This window comes from Carassius auratus, chromosome 3 (assembly GCF_003368295.1).
Source record: "Carassius auratus strain Wakin chromosome 3, ASM336829v1, whole genome shotgun sequence".
In the NCBI taxonomy this organism is placed as follows: Eukaryota; Metazoa; Chordata; class Actinopteri; order Cypriniformes; family Cyprinidae; genus Carassius; species Carassius auratus.
The window spans coordinates 24,691,885-24,705,290 of NC_039245.1; the positions used below are offsets into that span (position 1 = coordinate 24,691,885).

Here is a 13,406-nt window from a genome sequence, read left to right on the forward strand (position 1 = left end):
TCTAATGTAAACGCATGCAGTTGTCCATATCGACATGTAAATCATACAAATTACGTGCAATATAGTCGGACCGCAGGTCTAAGAGAACCGACGATCCAGTTCAAATAAACCGGTTCAGTCTAACAAAGTGATTCCCGGAAAATAATCGACGTCTCAGGGCATTTCAAAGTGCGCGGATGCACAGCGAGTGTGGTAGGCCGCGTTAGTGAGGTGATTTTATGCTTTTGTGGTTTATAAAGTCTTTTTACATACAAGTTATAACTCAAAATGTTGTTTTTTCCTGTCAGAAAAGCACATGGATACATTTGTGAGAGAAAAACTCGTCGAGTGCAGCCTTATTGAGGCGTCTAACGGTAAGTTCATGTTTATTATACATTTTACATAATTGTTTGTCTGTTATAATCAACTAACGTTAACCCTCACGTAACTTAAACGCACATATATTTTTATTTCGTGCTATATTTAAAGCTGCACTTAGTAACTTTGTGTTCAGAATGTACATTATTTATGAGCGTAAACATCATAAACATACAGATCGTGTTTTTGACTTGTCCTTATCACTTTGGTACACCTATAAGTGTTTATATATGGACTGTTTTAAAGCTGCGGAGTAACCCAGTACCTGCGTGACTTGTCATAGAAATGTCTTTGAGCGCTTTCAGTGTGATCTCCCTTACTGTGCCAGCGACTGTCAGTGTTTGATAAAGCCAGGATATTAACATAAAACTGTGATTTATAATGACTGGAACATCCCATTGATTAGACAGTTTGAAAGCACAACTTTCAGCCAATCACTAGAGCATATTCTGCTTCTGAAGACCAACTCATAGGTGAATTTAACTCATAAACATGATGGACTCAATTTCATGATGAACTTCACACAGTTAATTGAACTGATTCACTGTTATTAAAACCATTTTTTTTTTTTTTTTTTTTTTTTACTTTATTTTAAAGGTTGGAACAAACATGGAATTCCTTAACCGAGCAGAGTCCACAAAACCCCATACAATTGTCGTGGCGATTTAAAAATGCCAGCAGATCTCTCAGGCATTGATCATAATCAATGGACAGGTAAGGATATTCTGGACTATTTTCAAAAGGAATTGCAAATTGTATATTTAATTGCAGTTTTCCACATGTGGACGCATACATTGTGACATAGTCCGAATGCAATTGAAAAGCCTTACACAGAAAGCTTTCAATTTGTGTCAAGCGTGGGACTATACTATGGGGCGTGTTTTTTATTGGGATATATTCTGTAGTTTTTACCCCAAATCTCTCACTGTTTGTACTCTGCTGCACATCAGCAAAACAACATTGCAGTTCTACTCCGATTTACCTATTTGCATCTTACCCTATATTTTATTCCTCAGGTGAAAAGTTTAATGGTGAATATTGACCAATAGTACCATGTGGCTCTAACAGTTAGCAGGCTATAGTAGCTGCATTTGGGGTAAAAATGACAGAATTATTTATTGTGTAAGGTGCAAAGAATATTAGGAGATCCGGGTTGCACTGTCTGTTCTTTAACACGCATCTCTGTTCTTTAACACGCATCTGTCTGTTCTTTAACACGCATCCTTTAGTAGTGCCTTAACCTCCATTGTTCAAAGCATTTTGGCACAATTGTCTTTGAGTGACATCACCTCCCAATACAAACACTCTCCATAGTATGGTCCCACCTCTGGCAAAATTGACAGTTTTCAATGTGAATCATTGGAAATTCAGATGCTAAAGTAATTGCGATTCCATTTGAGTTTTGACAGGTAACGTGCGACACAGTGAAAAAACAGACATGGTAATTACCTCATGTACTTGTTCTTATGTTGCATCTATGCTAACATTAGTCTGTTTCTCTCTTATTCTGAGGTCACCGTAGCCACCAGATCCAGTATGTATCCAGATCAGATGGTGGATCAGCACCTAGAAAGGACCTCTACTGCCCTGAAAGACAGTGGAGACCAGGACAACTAAAGCCCCAGATACAGATCCTCTGTAAAGACTCAGAGGACCACCAGGACAAGACCACAGGAAACAGATGATTCTTCTGCACAATCTGACTTTGCTGCAGCCTGGAATTGAACTACTGGTTTCGTCCGGTCAGAGGAGAACTGACCCCCAACTGAGCCTGGTTTCTTCCAAGGTTTTTTCTCCATTCTGTCACCGATGGAGTTTCGGTTCCTTGGTTTTCCTAAGTTGGGGACCATTAAGATCAAGCGATATCATCGACTTGATCGCACAGAGGGACGATACATCACTGAATCAATGATGAACTGACTTTAACTGAAAACTGAGTGTTTACTGTTATCCCTTCACATTATTACACACTATTTTCCTTTTTAATATTGTAAAGCTGCTATGATGCAGTATTTGATCAATATGACAGGATTATTACTCATAATACATGGAAAATACAGCTGCAAAGGGACTTTGAAACTGAAACAGTAATTTTTGTTCTGTGTTTTTGAAACAGTGTTTTTATTCAATATTTGCAATTGTGTTTGGATTATGTCACAATGTGTCTTTATCTCATTTCCTTTTGAAAATTGTCCTTCCGTTGACAGGCTCTATAGCAGAGTACACTGCTCTCAGGTGTAGATCTTTGCTTCAGAGCTTAAGTGTTTGACAATAGTACACCCAAAAATGAAAATTGTCATTAATTATTCACCCTGGTCTGAAACCTCTCGAATTTCAATTTGTGTTCTGAAGATGAACGAAGGTCTTACAGGTTTGTAACGACATGAAGTTGAGTAATAAATGACAGAATTTTCATTTTTGGGTGAACTATATGTTGAACTACCCTAAGCAGTGCACATCTACCTACATATGAGTCTTTATATACTTGATATAAATTTAAGGACATCTTTAAATAATTTTACATTTAAATTTAAAGAATGTTAATTGTCAATGTCATTTCACTGTGTATTTAAATAGCTAAACATGTCAAAATGCAATAGTTAAACAGCTAGACAGGTCACTCAGAAATAATTTTCTTATTTATTGCAACTGTAATTCTGTGATTTTTATTTTATTTATTTATTTTACATTTGCTGGAAACAAAAAAAAAAGGAAAAATTCCATATTGTTTGTCATTGGTACAAATTTTTGAATGTCAGATGGCATTAAAATTATTTTTTAACAGTCTAAATTACCTGTATTCTTCATTATTTATTAATCCATGATTGCTTTGTTAAGCAAAAGTAAAATTATGAGAATAACCCAGCAAGAATAACCCAGAATCATAAAAATGCAAACCCACAAATGGTAAAACTGACTCTAACTTGGGTTTTCTCAATAACCCAGCATGCTGGGTTAAAATGTGTAAACCAGCATGTTGGGTTACTTTAACCCAGCACGTGTTCTGTCCAATATTTACCCAGCGCTGGGTTGCCAATTGGGTTATTTTTAACCCAGCCATTTTTAGAGTGTGGTCACACGGTTTGATTTTGACTTAGGTTAAATATCCAAATGTCTGACACACATATTATCCAGAATTATATATAAAAGTATGCATATATTCAGCCAAAAATAATTTAGAAAGTGTGACATGAAAGTTATATGTCGGTTTTATTGAAGAAGAAAAAACGTTTTTTTTCCACTTTGCGACCGTTTGGGCGCGCACTCGTCTGATGATATTTTTCTGAGAATAGATGGGATGATTCAACATAGGCTAGCAGGCACGTGCACAGGTAGGGCTCAACCTGTGCAGAGCACATGCCCTTTTTGCCCTTACACTCCGAAGTGCCCTTTTTTTGGTGGTGTTTTTTTTTTTTTTTTTTTTTTTTTTTTTATGCTATTGGTCACCATTTACGTCTGTATGTTTGTTTTACAAATATTTAGCAAATGAAAGTTCTTAAAACGAGCTTGTGTAAATCTTATTCGATCCTCAAGCTGTCAGTAAGCTGATAACTCCGCCCCCTCTATATTCATTGAGTCAACACACAGTACAGTAGACAACAGCTGAGCTGAACAGTTTTGCGAAGGGTAAATAAATATCTTGTTTTTTGAATAAGTACTACTAAACACTATGTCTATAAAGGCTCATATTTTATTTATTGGATGTCTGTCTGACTGACTGAGACATGTGGGACGTCGCCTGAGAGAGAGGGCTAGCATTTGCCATCTAGTCATAGCCAATACATAGCCAACACTTAAATAGCCTGGGCATATAGTAGCATTTCATCTTTTATAAAATGCGATTTTGGCCAAATGCATTTTACCACAGGAAAAACTGAGCGCTCCGTCTATATAGCTAAAAAAACTAGTTTGTAACCTGTAGATGAAAATGTAATGTGATCCTGGCAGTGGCAGGCGCCGTCGCCGTTTTAATGACGGACAAAAAATAAAAATAAATAACATTTGCACCCATTCGCTGGTCAAAAACTATATATTGATAACAACAACATATACTTTGTTTTTACCATCGGAAAATAATAACAGGTGCGCCCCCGCTGTTTCGTGCTGGAACTTACACAAAGCGATGAGTGATCCTCGTCACCTAGATTTCTAAGAAATTTCTTCTTTGATTTATGATTGCTGATACAGTTAATTTTTTAACATTTAGGATAATCATGTTATGGTATACTCTCCGTATACTCTCTGTATAAAAAGTAGTAAAACATGGTTTTACTACAGTAATGTAGTAGTAACAAAAAAAAAAAATTACAGAAGATCACTGTGAAATCTTTATATTTTATCATGCAGAATGTAATTCATGATTCATTCCAAGGCTTCGTTTATTTGATCAAAATACAGCAAAAACATTAATATAGTGTAATATTTTTACAATTTTAAATAACTGTTTTCTATTTGAATATATTTTAAAATGTGATTTTATTTTTGTGATCAAAGCTGAATTTTCAGCATCATTACTGCAGTTAGTACTCTTCAGTGTCACGTGATCCTTCAGAAATGCTTTTCACTGCAACTGTACTTTTTACACTATTTTCATTTATTTTTTCATTGCTGGCTTATTTTAGGGAAAGTGTAGTGAATAAGAGACCTTCAAGAAACCAACATCCCTGGTCCACCACAGTATCAAATTTTTGCCAGGTAGGCGGAAACATGTTGGATATGTTATAGTAACGGTATGGCTATAGTTTCTTATAATCTGGAATAGAGTTGTACCGTAGTGTTGGACATAATTACTTAAATTATATTTAAAAAAAGTTAGTCCAAAATACTTGACTCATTGCTCACCTTCCCCTCTTCTCAATGTCATTCATAAAAATGTTAACCAAATAATACAAATTAGCTTATGAAACCAAACAGAATAGCTAAAAAAGAGAATATATATAATTGATATAAAAAAAGGGAGGGGGTGCCCTTTTTCAGTTTCAGCACATGCCCCTCAAAAGGTCTGTGCACGGCCCTGTAGGCTAGTATTATTATATGAGCATTTCTACTATAAGTTTAACTTTTTTTTAAAGAGCTAAACTGTTTAAGCCAATGATCTCTTATGCATTCTTAAATTTTTGAAGTGGACTTAAAGTGTTACCAATGTCCACCTCTTTTACTCGGCTGATGACTAACCTCTCTAACTAACCAGTGACCGATATGAGAGGGTCATCACCTTTGACCTGCTGCTTTTAAAGCTTCCCACAGTGTGATCATATATAACCTGTGTTAAATCCATGCATGTTAACAACCTCAAACACACGTCCTGACATGTCTGCATTTAGTAAGTACCTTTTAGACCTTCCCAAATATCTGAAAAAGAGTCATTTCAATTTGTATTGCAGAGTTTATTCTGATTAATTACCAATAAATGGGTAATATATAGGCATAAAAATGTGCATGAATGAACATAATATAACAGAATACCGTGAAAGTATAAAATACATTCGATTAGATTTGAATTTCCTAATTCAAAATACAAAGTTCTAAATATTAATATTCACCAGAGCAGCCTTTCACCATATTTTCAACCTCAAGGCAGGATTTAGGCCTACAAATTATCTGACATTTTTATTGAATCAAATGAAAATAGGTTTGATTCTTGTGCACTCAAAATAAGACAGAGAGGTGCAGATTTGCTGAATGTTACTTCATCAGTAGACGGGTGTTGTTGTCTCCGAGCAAAATTCTGAAAGAATAAAACATATCTTAATCCAGTCAAAGTGAGAACTATATAATATGGCAGATTAATGATGATTTCAGCTCTGTCACAATGCTTGACTGGAGTCTCACCTGACTAATGCAGCAGCGATAAGGCCACCAGTAATGGGTCCCACCCAGTAAACCCAGTGGTGAGTCCAATAGTTGGTCAGCACTGCAGGACCCAGTGCTCTTGCAGGATTCAAGCACGTACCAGACACATCACCACTGAAACCACAGAATACATTCATCTCCAGACCACACACAGGAAATGATCTATAATCAATGAACTCACCCCACTAGTACATTAATGATGACTGTGCAGCCCACCAAAAATGGGACCAAAGGACTTTTGCTCTTGGCATTAACTGCACCCAGTAAGACCACCATGGTAACAAGACACGTCATGGCAATTTCTCCAAATAACGGCTTCAAAACATGGTCATCAGCCTGGAGAACCGTAAATGCCGCACCTTGAGCTTGAGTATATTTCTCATTTGAGGTCATTCCCTGAAAGCGATTAAGAAAAACATGTCAAATCCGTTGAACTGAATGGTTCGAGGCCACATGTGTCTGGTCTTACTCACGTTGGCCATGACTGCACCAAGTAAACCTCCAGTAAGCTGAGAGATCAGGTACGGCGCCACCATTTTCAGCTCCATCCCACCACAGAGGTAGATGGCAATGGTGAATGATGGATTGAAATGTGAACCACTGTGTCAGATGAAAAAATAAATAATAATTGCATTATTCTTCAGTAAGCGGATGCTTTTTATCCAAGGCAGCTTCTGAGGTATGCTCAGGACTGGGACAAAACCTTTGGAGAAACCAGACGAGACAAGGGCACACCAGATCAACCAAAGCCACATCACTCTGAAGATGGAGGGTTTTCACCATCCCTGCTGGTGCTGCAGGGGGTCGCTGGATTCATATTTATAAGACTACAGAAGATAACATAAGAGGTTGACAATCCTGACTAATACATGCTTCAGATTATCTTATTTTACATGAAACAGAACTTTATTATTCATTTACTGATTTATTTACTGATTTAATTAAAAAAAAGTACTAATATATAATAATACAAATGTAAAAAAAATTAAAAGCATAATAAAATAATTATACAATTTCTATAATTAAATATAAAAATATAGTATATTTTGTAATAACATAGTTAACATAAAAACAGTTTGTAATTCACAGGTTTTTAATAATTATAGAGAATCTGAGAGATAATTGTTAATATAATTTAATATATATAATTTATAAATATTAAAATGTAAAATAAAAATGAAACGTAAAATATAAATGATATATAATTATATGTATAGTTTTAAACTATTCAATTTATTATTTATTATATAGCAATATGTTTTCATATAATTTATGTAACTAATATATATTATATAAAAATGTATTTTATTATATATATAGCTACTGTATATTAGCCTACATCATAGCTATATATGTTATTAGGCCTATATAAAATATAATTTGTAATTATTTTTAATACATTTGTAAATTTTACAAACACACACACACACACACACATATTACGCATTTATATATTATTATATTGCGGTTTGCATGAAAATGGGGTTAAAATGTTCATTATAAAAATAAAGAGTTTTGTTTATATGTAAATCTACTTGGTCTACGCTACATATGTTTTTTGTTCACAAATAAAAATAATTAATAAAAGAAAAATCAAAAAGACATTTTTTCCAACTTATAAATGCATTTTCAAACTTTTGAAAGGTCAGATGTTATTTTTTATAATACATATTGTTTGTGTTCTTTTTGGCAGCCACATCCAGCATGCTATCTCCATGAGTAAAAACGCATTTCTTCTCACCTGATCTCCGCCATACACGCGACCAGCACCGCCAGCGCGAGCCCGTGAGCCAGCGCAGGCTGCAGTCTGCCGGTGTCCGACACGTCTTCGATGACGGACACACACCCGATGAACACGAAGAAAGCGGTTCCCACCAGCTCGGCTACACACGGCTGAAAGAGCCGCTCAAACAGCCTCGGCTCTCTCACATCATGCTGTCCCATCTTATCCATCAGAGCTCTCTCCATGTTGTGCAGCTCCACTTTGTCTTCAGCCATTCTCTCTGAGGCACGAATATCAGATATGTTGTTGGAGGATGCTACTCTCTATTTAAATGGGAGTGAACTGCTCTGTGCTCAATGACCTTTAAGGGCAATTGATGATTGAAAAGACTAATAATAAACGTAAAACATTGACCAGTGGTGAACAATACATATTGACGGAAATTAAAATATAACAGCTTTAGTTTTAGACGAGAAATGACTACTTAAACAGAAAGTGTAACCTGTGCTGGTTATACAGAATACAAGGAAATCAGTTGTTTAATGATGGAAATCATTCTGTTCTTCAATATGAATTAAAACATTGCGTTATGCTGCTGGACACTGAAAAATTGAGCCTATTAATCATAAACGCATGCTGCTTTGTAACGCAAATAGTTTTACCGGTTACATAATAGGCCTATTGTGTTTCTTTTAGTTATTGAGTGAATCGAACATTCAAATAAAAGAAGAAAAGAAAAGAAATTTAAAATCTTGTCCTACTTTGAAGGCCAAATGTTACTCAGATTAAAGATTTTTGGCCACTAGGTGGCAGAAGACAACTTTAATAAAAGTCTATTACAGAAACAGAGCGAAAAGTAAATCAATAAAAAACGTGTTTGTCTTATATGTTTAGTGTTTTCCAGTGTCAGTATGAACGCTTATTACTTAAAGATAAAAAAATTAAAAAAAAAGTTTAATTGTGCAAGAATGATCTGGACTTGCTAAATGTCAAATTGCTTACAGTGTTTCTTCATATTTTAGCTATAGTAATATTTTAAACTAAACACTTACTGGACAGAAGCAACTTAGGTTTGCTTGATTATCCATACATAAAACATGTTCCAATGTGAGTGTAACATGAGGTACGTCAGGCTTTAGATGAATGTTTATTTGTTCATCTCTCAGTCACTGCTTTATGTTTTGATTCCTAATTATAGCTTTGATCACAAATGAGCTTTTAAATATTATAATATTGGGAGACATACAGTGAAAACGGGCATTTATTTGCATTTTTAAGTAGTCTAGTCTGACAAAGATCTAATTGATTTACAATTTACATAACGAGCAAAATTTCATTTTACATTTGGTCATAAATATCAACAAACTGCAATAATTATGCTAATTTCTTTTTCCTTTTTTTTTTTTTTTTTTTTTTTTTTTGAGTATGAGTTCCATATTCTCCAATATAATATCTATATCCCGAAAAGCATGTATCAAATATACTCTAACACATTTTTTAGATTTGGTCTGAAAGTTATACAATAATCAAATGTCAGCCTTTAGGGCTAATTCAGGAGCATTTTTTATGGCATATATATTTCTTGATCTGTATTCAGCATGAGGCTTCATTATCCCTTGTACAAAAATTGTTTTAAATCTTAGTGGAGATGTAAAGTCAACTGCATATTAAAGCTTATTCTCTTTCAGCAGCTTTTACGCTGAAGATGGCGCTATTACAGAGAAATGTGAGTAATGTAACTTCATAATACACAATGAATGGATTTAAAGGGACTGGATCGTTATTTAGATTTTTGCAATAAAAAAAATCATAAATCTGAGCTTATAACATATATCCACCAAGCCATCTGATTATATAAACAATAGAGTTGTTTAATCAGACTATCTCAGTCAAGGTGTCGTGTCTCAGCCCACTGTGCTCCACAATAGGGAAGTGAACTGCACTTCCTATTTCCTCAATGTAACTGCTGTCTACTGACTAAACCAGAAATCCAGAGGATGAGAAACGAAAGCAACACGTTTGACGCACGGTTCATAAATGAATATGTGCAGTGAATGACACAGACACTCCGGTTCGGATCCAGTTGTGCGCGCGCAATGGGAGCGTCGCGCGTGCGGGCGGCAGTTTGATAAAACAGCGACTTCTCAAAAGTTTTTATGTTGGTGCCTGAAGACGATTCAAGATGAAGAAACAGTTTAACCGCATGAAACAGCTCGCCAACCAGACCGTTGGCAGGTTAGTCTGTTATATACAGTTTTTTTTTAATGGTTCGTGTAAAATATGTTCACTAGAGTTAGGAGTGTCGCTGTGTGTGCGCGCGCGCGGAGGTCTGAACAGTGATAAAACTGAAGTGTACAGAGCAAAAGACAGGTCTGTGGAGGTCAAAGTTATAAACTACACATGCTGTATGATCATGGCTCTTTATTCTATTAATTAAACCACTTTATATTGTAATGGTAGGTCTGTGTGTTTGGTATTTGCGTGTAGAAGTGTTTACACAACTCGACTGACAGAATGAGATTGAGACATTTTGGTCTTCTCTATTTTTATATTAATAGGCCTGTCTTTATAAGGATCTGGATCATCAAACATCTATTTGACTGAAATAAGAAATACAGTATATAAACAGTTTTAAAAAAGTGAAATTCATATTGGCTTACTGATAAATTTGTATACCTCTGTAACAGTTTTGTAACAGTTTTTTTAGTTGAAGTGACTTGGCAGGTGACTGACATTTTATTAAGAAAATGTAGCTAGTATTTAGTGCTGTGACTTTATATTATATAAACAAGAATGAAAAATTGATCGATATATGGGTAAAAAAAAAAAATTGTCACGTTTTTTTTCTCAATTTCAAATAAATGTTATGAGGTTTAAGTGGCATTAAAGCATTATAATGTTTTGTATGGATACATAATAGTTTTAAAATAAATAGTTAATGAGAAGTAGAAATAATGATCATTATTATATCATTGCGCTCTTAAAGAATGAAATGTAATCTAAAATCAAAAAGTAGTTGGAGCTACTTGCCTTATACTGCAAACATGAAAATTGTTCGTTTTAGTTTATCACTGCAGAACTCAAGGGACTAACTTGCTCGGAAACAGTAAGAGGAAATTTGTCTTAAGTTGCCTTGCTTTGCACATTTTTTGTAGAAGGGTGAAAGGGTTAAGTTTGGTCACAATTTCTGAAATGCTTTTTACATTGAGCTTGATTTTGCCTTTTGTTTTTGCCAAGAAATTGTCTTTATTTACATTCACACGTCCTCTTGTGTGAGCTGAGCATCTCGGACAGCTGCTAGATTCATCAGTCGCTTGTCACAGTCGCTCCGAGTGTGTGATGCAGAACGCAGATCTGGGGTAATCCAGAGTCGGAGGTAGAGGAGTCAGGCCAACTCTCCTGGCAGCTTTCCAGGCCAGAGAGACGCCACGTTTTTGATACAGTCGGTTAAGTCATGGTCCCAGTTGGTTTTGCCTCCGCTGCAAAAGGAAACACTGTCAGAGATTTTACAGTGATGAAATACATAGGAAATTACTTGGTTTTCTGTGATGTATAAAGTTCATTTTAACCTGGGTAACTTTTAATCCTTGATTAAAAATGATAAATGTTGTTGGAGATGTATCTTTATCTTTAGTGATGTATCCTGTATCTTTAGTGATGCTACATACTTTTGTAGTGAAGTCTTGAACTTAGGAAATGTAACAATCTAGCTGGAGATGTAATTGACTTTGAATCAGATGCGAATCAGAAATGGCGTAAACACGCATTAAATACACAGTTGCATCCACAAAAACATTGCAATCTGGTGGCAATTTTGTGTTAAAATCCGGCAAAAATGGTGGCGCAGAAAGCAGGGCTCTGTCCATTTAGATCCAGGACACTTAAGCTTTTTAAACATGCTGATGAACATAGAAGTTCCTTCTTTTCCAGAAACCTGAACCAGATGTTCAGTGAGCTGGTCGAAAGAAAACCGTGGCCTGAGGCACTCTGTCTACATGCTTTATTATACCTCATTGATCGTAGTAGTTAGTTGATCTAACGTCAGGGAACATTCTCAGAACTCTGAGGTTCTCTCCAACGTTCTTTCAGAAACATTAATGGAATGTTTACACTTATCTGCTCTTTAATAATGTTTTCAAAATGTTAGCACAAAAATGGTGTGTATGTACATTTAGTTTTCGTTAAGGACGCTATCTTACTTCTTTAGAGTGTTCAGAGAAATGTTCCCATGATGTCTGGAAAATGCTCAATGGATGGCATTCAGAAGTAACGTTTTCATAACTTAATTAGCAAAATTGTTCTTAGAGTATTTATTTTGTGAGCTTGCAGTGTTTCCTCTGAGAGCTGGAGTTGGAAGTGGGGCAAGAGGTTTGATTCGGTTTTTAAGTCAAAGGAAATAAAAAGTAGGTGACAATATCTCTTTTGTTGACTGACCAAATACCAACTAACATAATCTGGAGAGATTTTAATCTTTTCAAATAAACACATTGCCACTTAAACCCCTTGTTTAGGAGGGTCAAACGGGTTTACTGAACTGAAAATGCTTGCAAAGCTCTGTCAGGGACATTATGCAAGATGTGAGCTCCAGTACTGTTTATCAGCTGTTTACAATCAGATTCTGCCTGAATATGGCTAAAGATTGTGCTTTTCATTCTTTACAGTTTGTCGTAATCGAGCATTATCAATTTATGTTAGTGCAAACTAAAAGGAAAAAAGTTCGAAATGGTCACCCACAATTAAACATTCAACACTGGTGTCAATAATATGGTATCACTAATAATAAATGTTGTGTACTCAAAGAAAGCTTGAGTACATAGAGTTATCTTGTGTTGCTTACAGACCACAGAATAACACATTACTCACTGTTATGGTGCAGTTTATCTTGTGCTCAGAACCAGATTACTTGGAGATATTACGGACTTTAGTGATCAATCATGTACTTTAAAGCACGTTTTGATGGTCCAAGCTTAAATCTTTATAAATCTTTATAATATCATGTATGCTGTATTCTCAACTTTGAATGTATGAAATGTTAGCTGAGGTATTTCTGGAGGTTTACACAGAACCCGATATGCTTTTGCTAAACACAGGATCAATGCTAATTCAGTATTGATGGAAATCAAAAAATTCCCTCCTGCCTAACGCGAGGTCATTCTCAACCCGTGTAATGAGATCTCAGTGATATTTTCTCTTGTTACACCAATTTTGTGACCTTTTTTCTAAGTTTTCTGTTCTGTATGTGTGTAGAGTATATCCTGTTATTTCTCATTGCTTCTCTCTTTTATAAAAGTTGTTGTATATTGCATTTAACGACCTCTAATATCTGTCAAGGACTTTAATATGGATCTACTCAACCAAAATAATCATCATGGTGCTAGACCTTGAGAAAGGTCTCTTTATCCGGAGGGATTGTCTGTCTGTGTGTCAGTTCATCACACAAAAGTAGACTTAAATAGCAGTTGCACTTGTTGAG

General features: G+C 35.3%; 2 protein-coding genes across 4 annotated transcripts in view; one reads left to right on the top strand and one right to left on the bottom strand.

Annotated features, from left to right (window-relative positions):
- Positions 1-5,312: 5,312 nt before the first annotated feature.
- On the bottom strand, positions 5,313-9,231 carry aqp8b (aquaporin 8b). Its single transcript, XM_026216317.1, has 5 exons — positions 7,952-9,231; positions 6,684-6,810; positions 6,392-6,606; positions 6,190-6,324; positions 5,313-6,085 (listed from the first exon to the last, which is right to left on the bottom strand). The coding sequence occupies exons 1-5, from the start codon at positions 8,206-8,208 to the stop codon at positions 6,043-6,045; spliced, it is 777 nt and encodes a 258-aa protein (XP_026072102.1). The 5' UTR covers positions 8,209-9,231; the 3' UTR covers positions 5,313-6,042.
- A 579-nt stretch (positions 9,232-9,810) lies between these two features.
- The window catches only part of LOC113052056 (rho GTPase-activating protein 17-like), a 30,866-nt gene continuing 27,270 nt past the window's right edge, over positions 9,811-13,406 (top strand). Inside the window, exon 1 of one of the 3 annotated variants that reach the window (XM_026216357.1) lies at positions 9,811-10,168. In XM_026216357.1, coding sequence (XP_026072142.1) covers positions 10,116-10,168 — 53 coding nt within the window. In that variant the 5' untranslated portion in view covers positions 9,811-10,115. The remainder of the gene's footprint in view (positions 10,169-13,406) is intronic. The other 2 variants (XM_026216340.1, XM_026216348.1) reach the window with 2 other exon arrangements.

Bases quoted from the DNA above. Each gene is read 5' to 3' on its own strand.
- aqp8b (XM_026216317.1), bottom strand. From the start codon at position 8,208: ATGGCTGAAGACAAAGTGGAGCTGCACAACATGGAGAGAGCTCTGATG. The intron at 6,811-7,951 runs GTGAGAAGAAAT...CATCTGACACAG, and splicing joins GCGTGTATGGCGGAGATCAG to TGGTTCACATTTCAATCCAT. The intron at 6,607-6,683 runs GTGAGTAAGACC...AATCGCTTTCAG, and splicing joins TTGGTGCAGTCATGGCCAAC to GGAATGACCTCAAATGAGAA.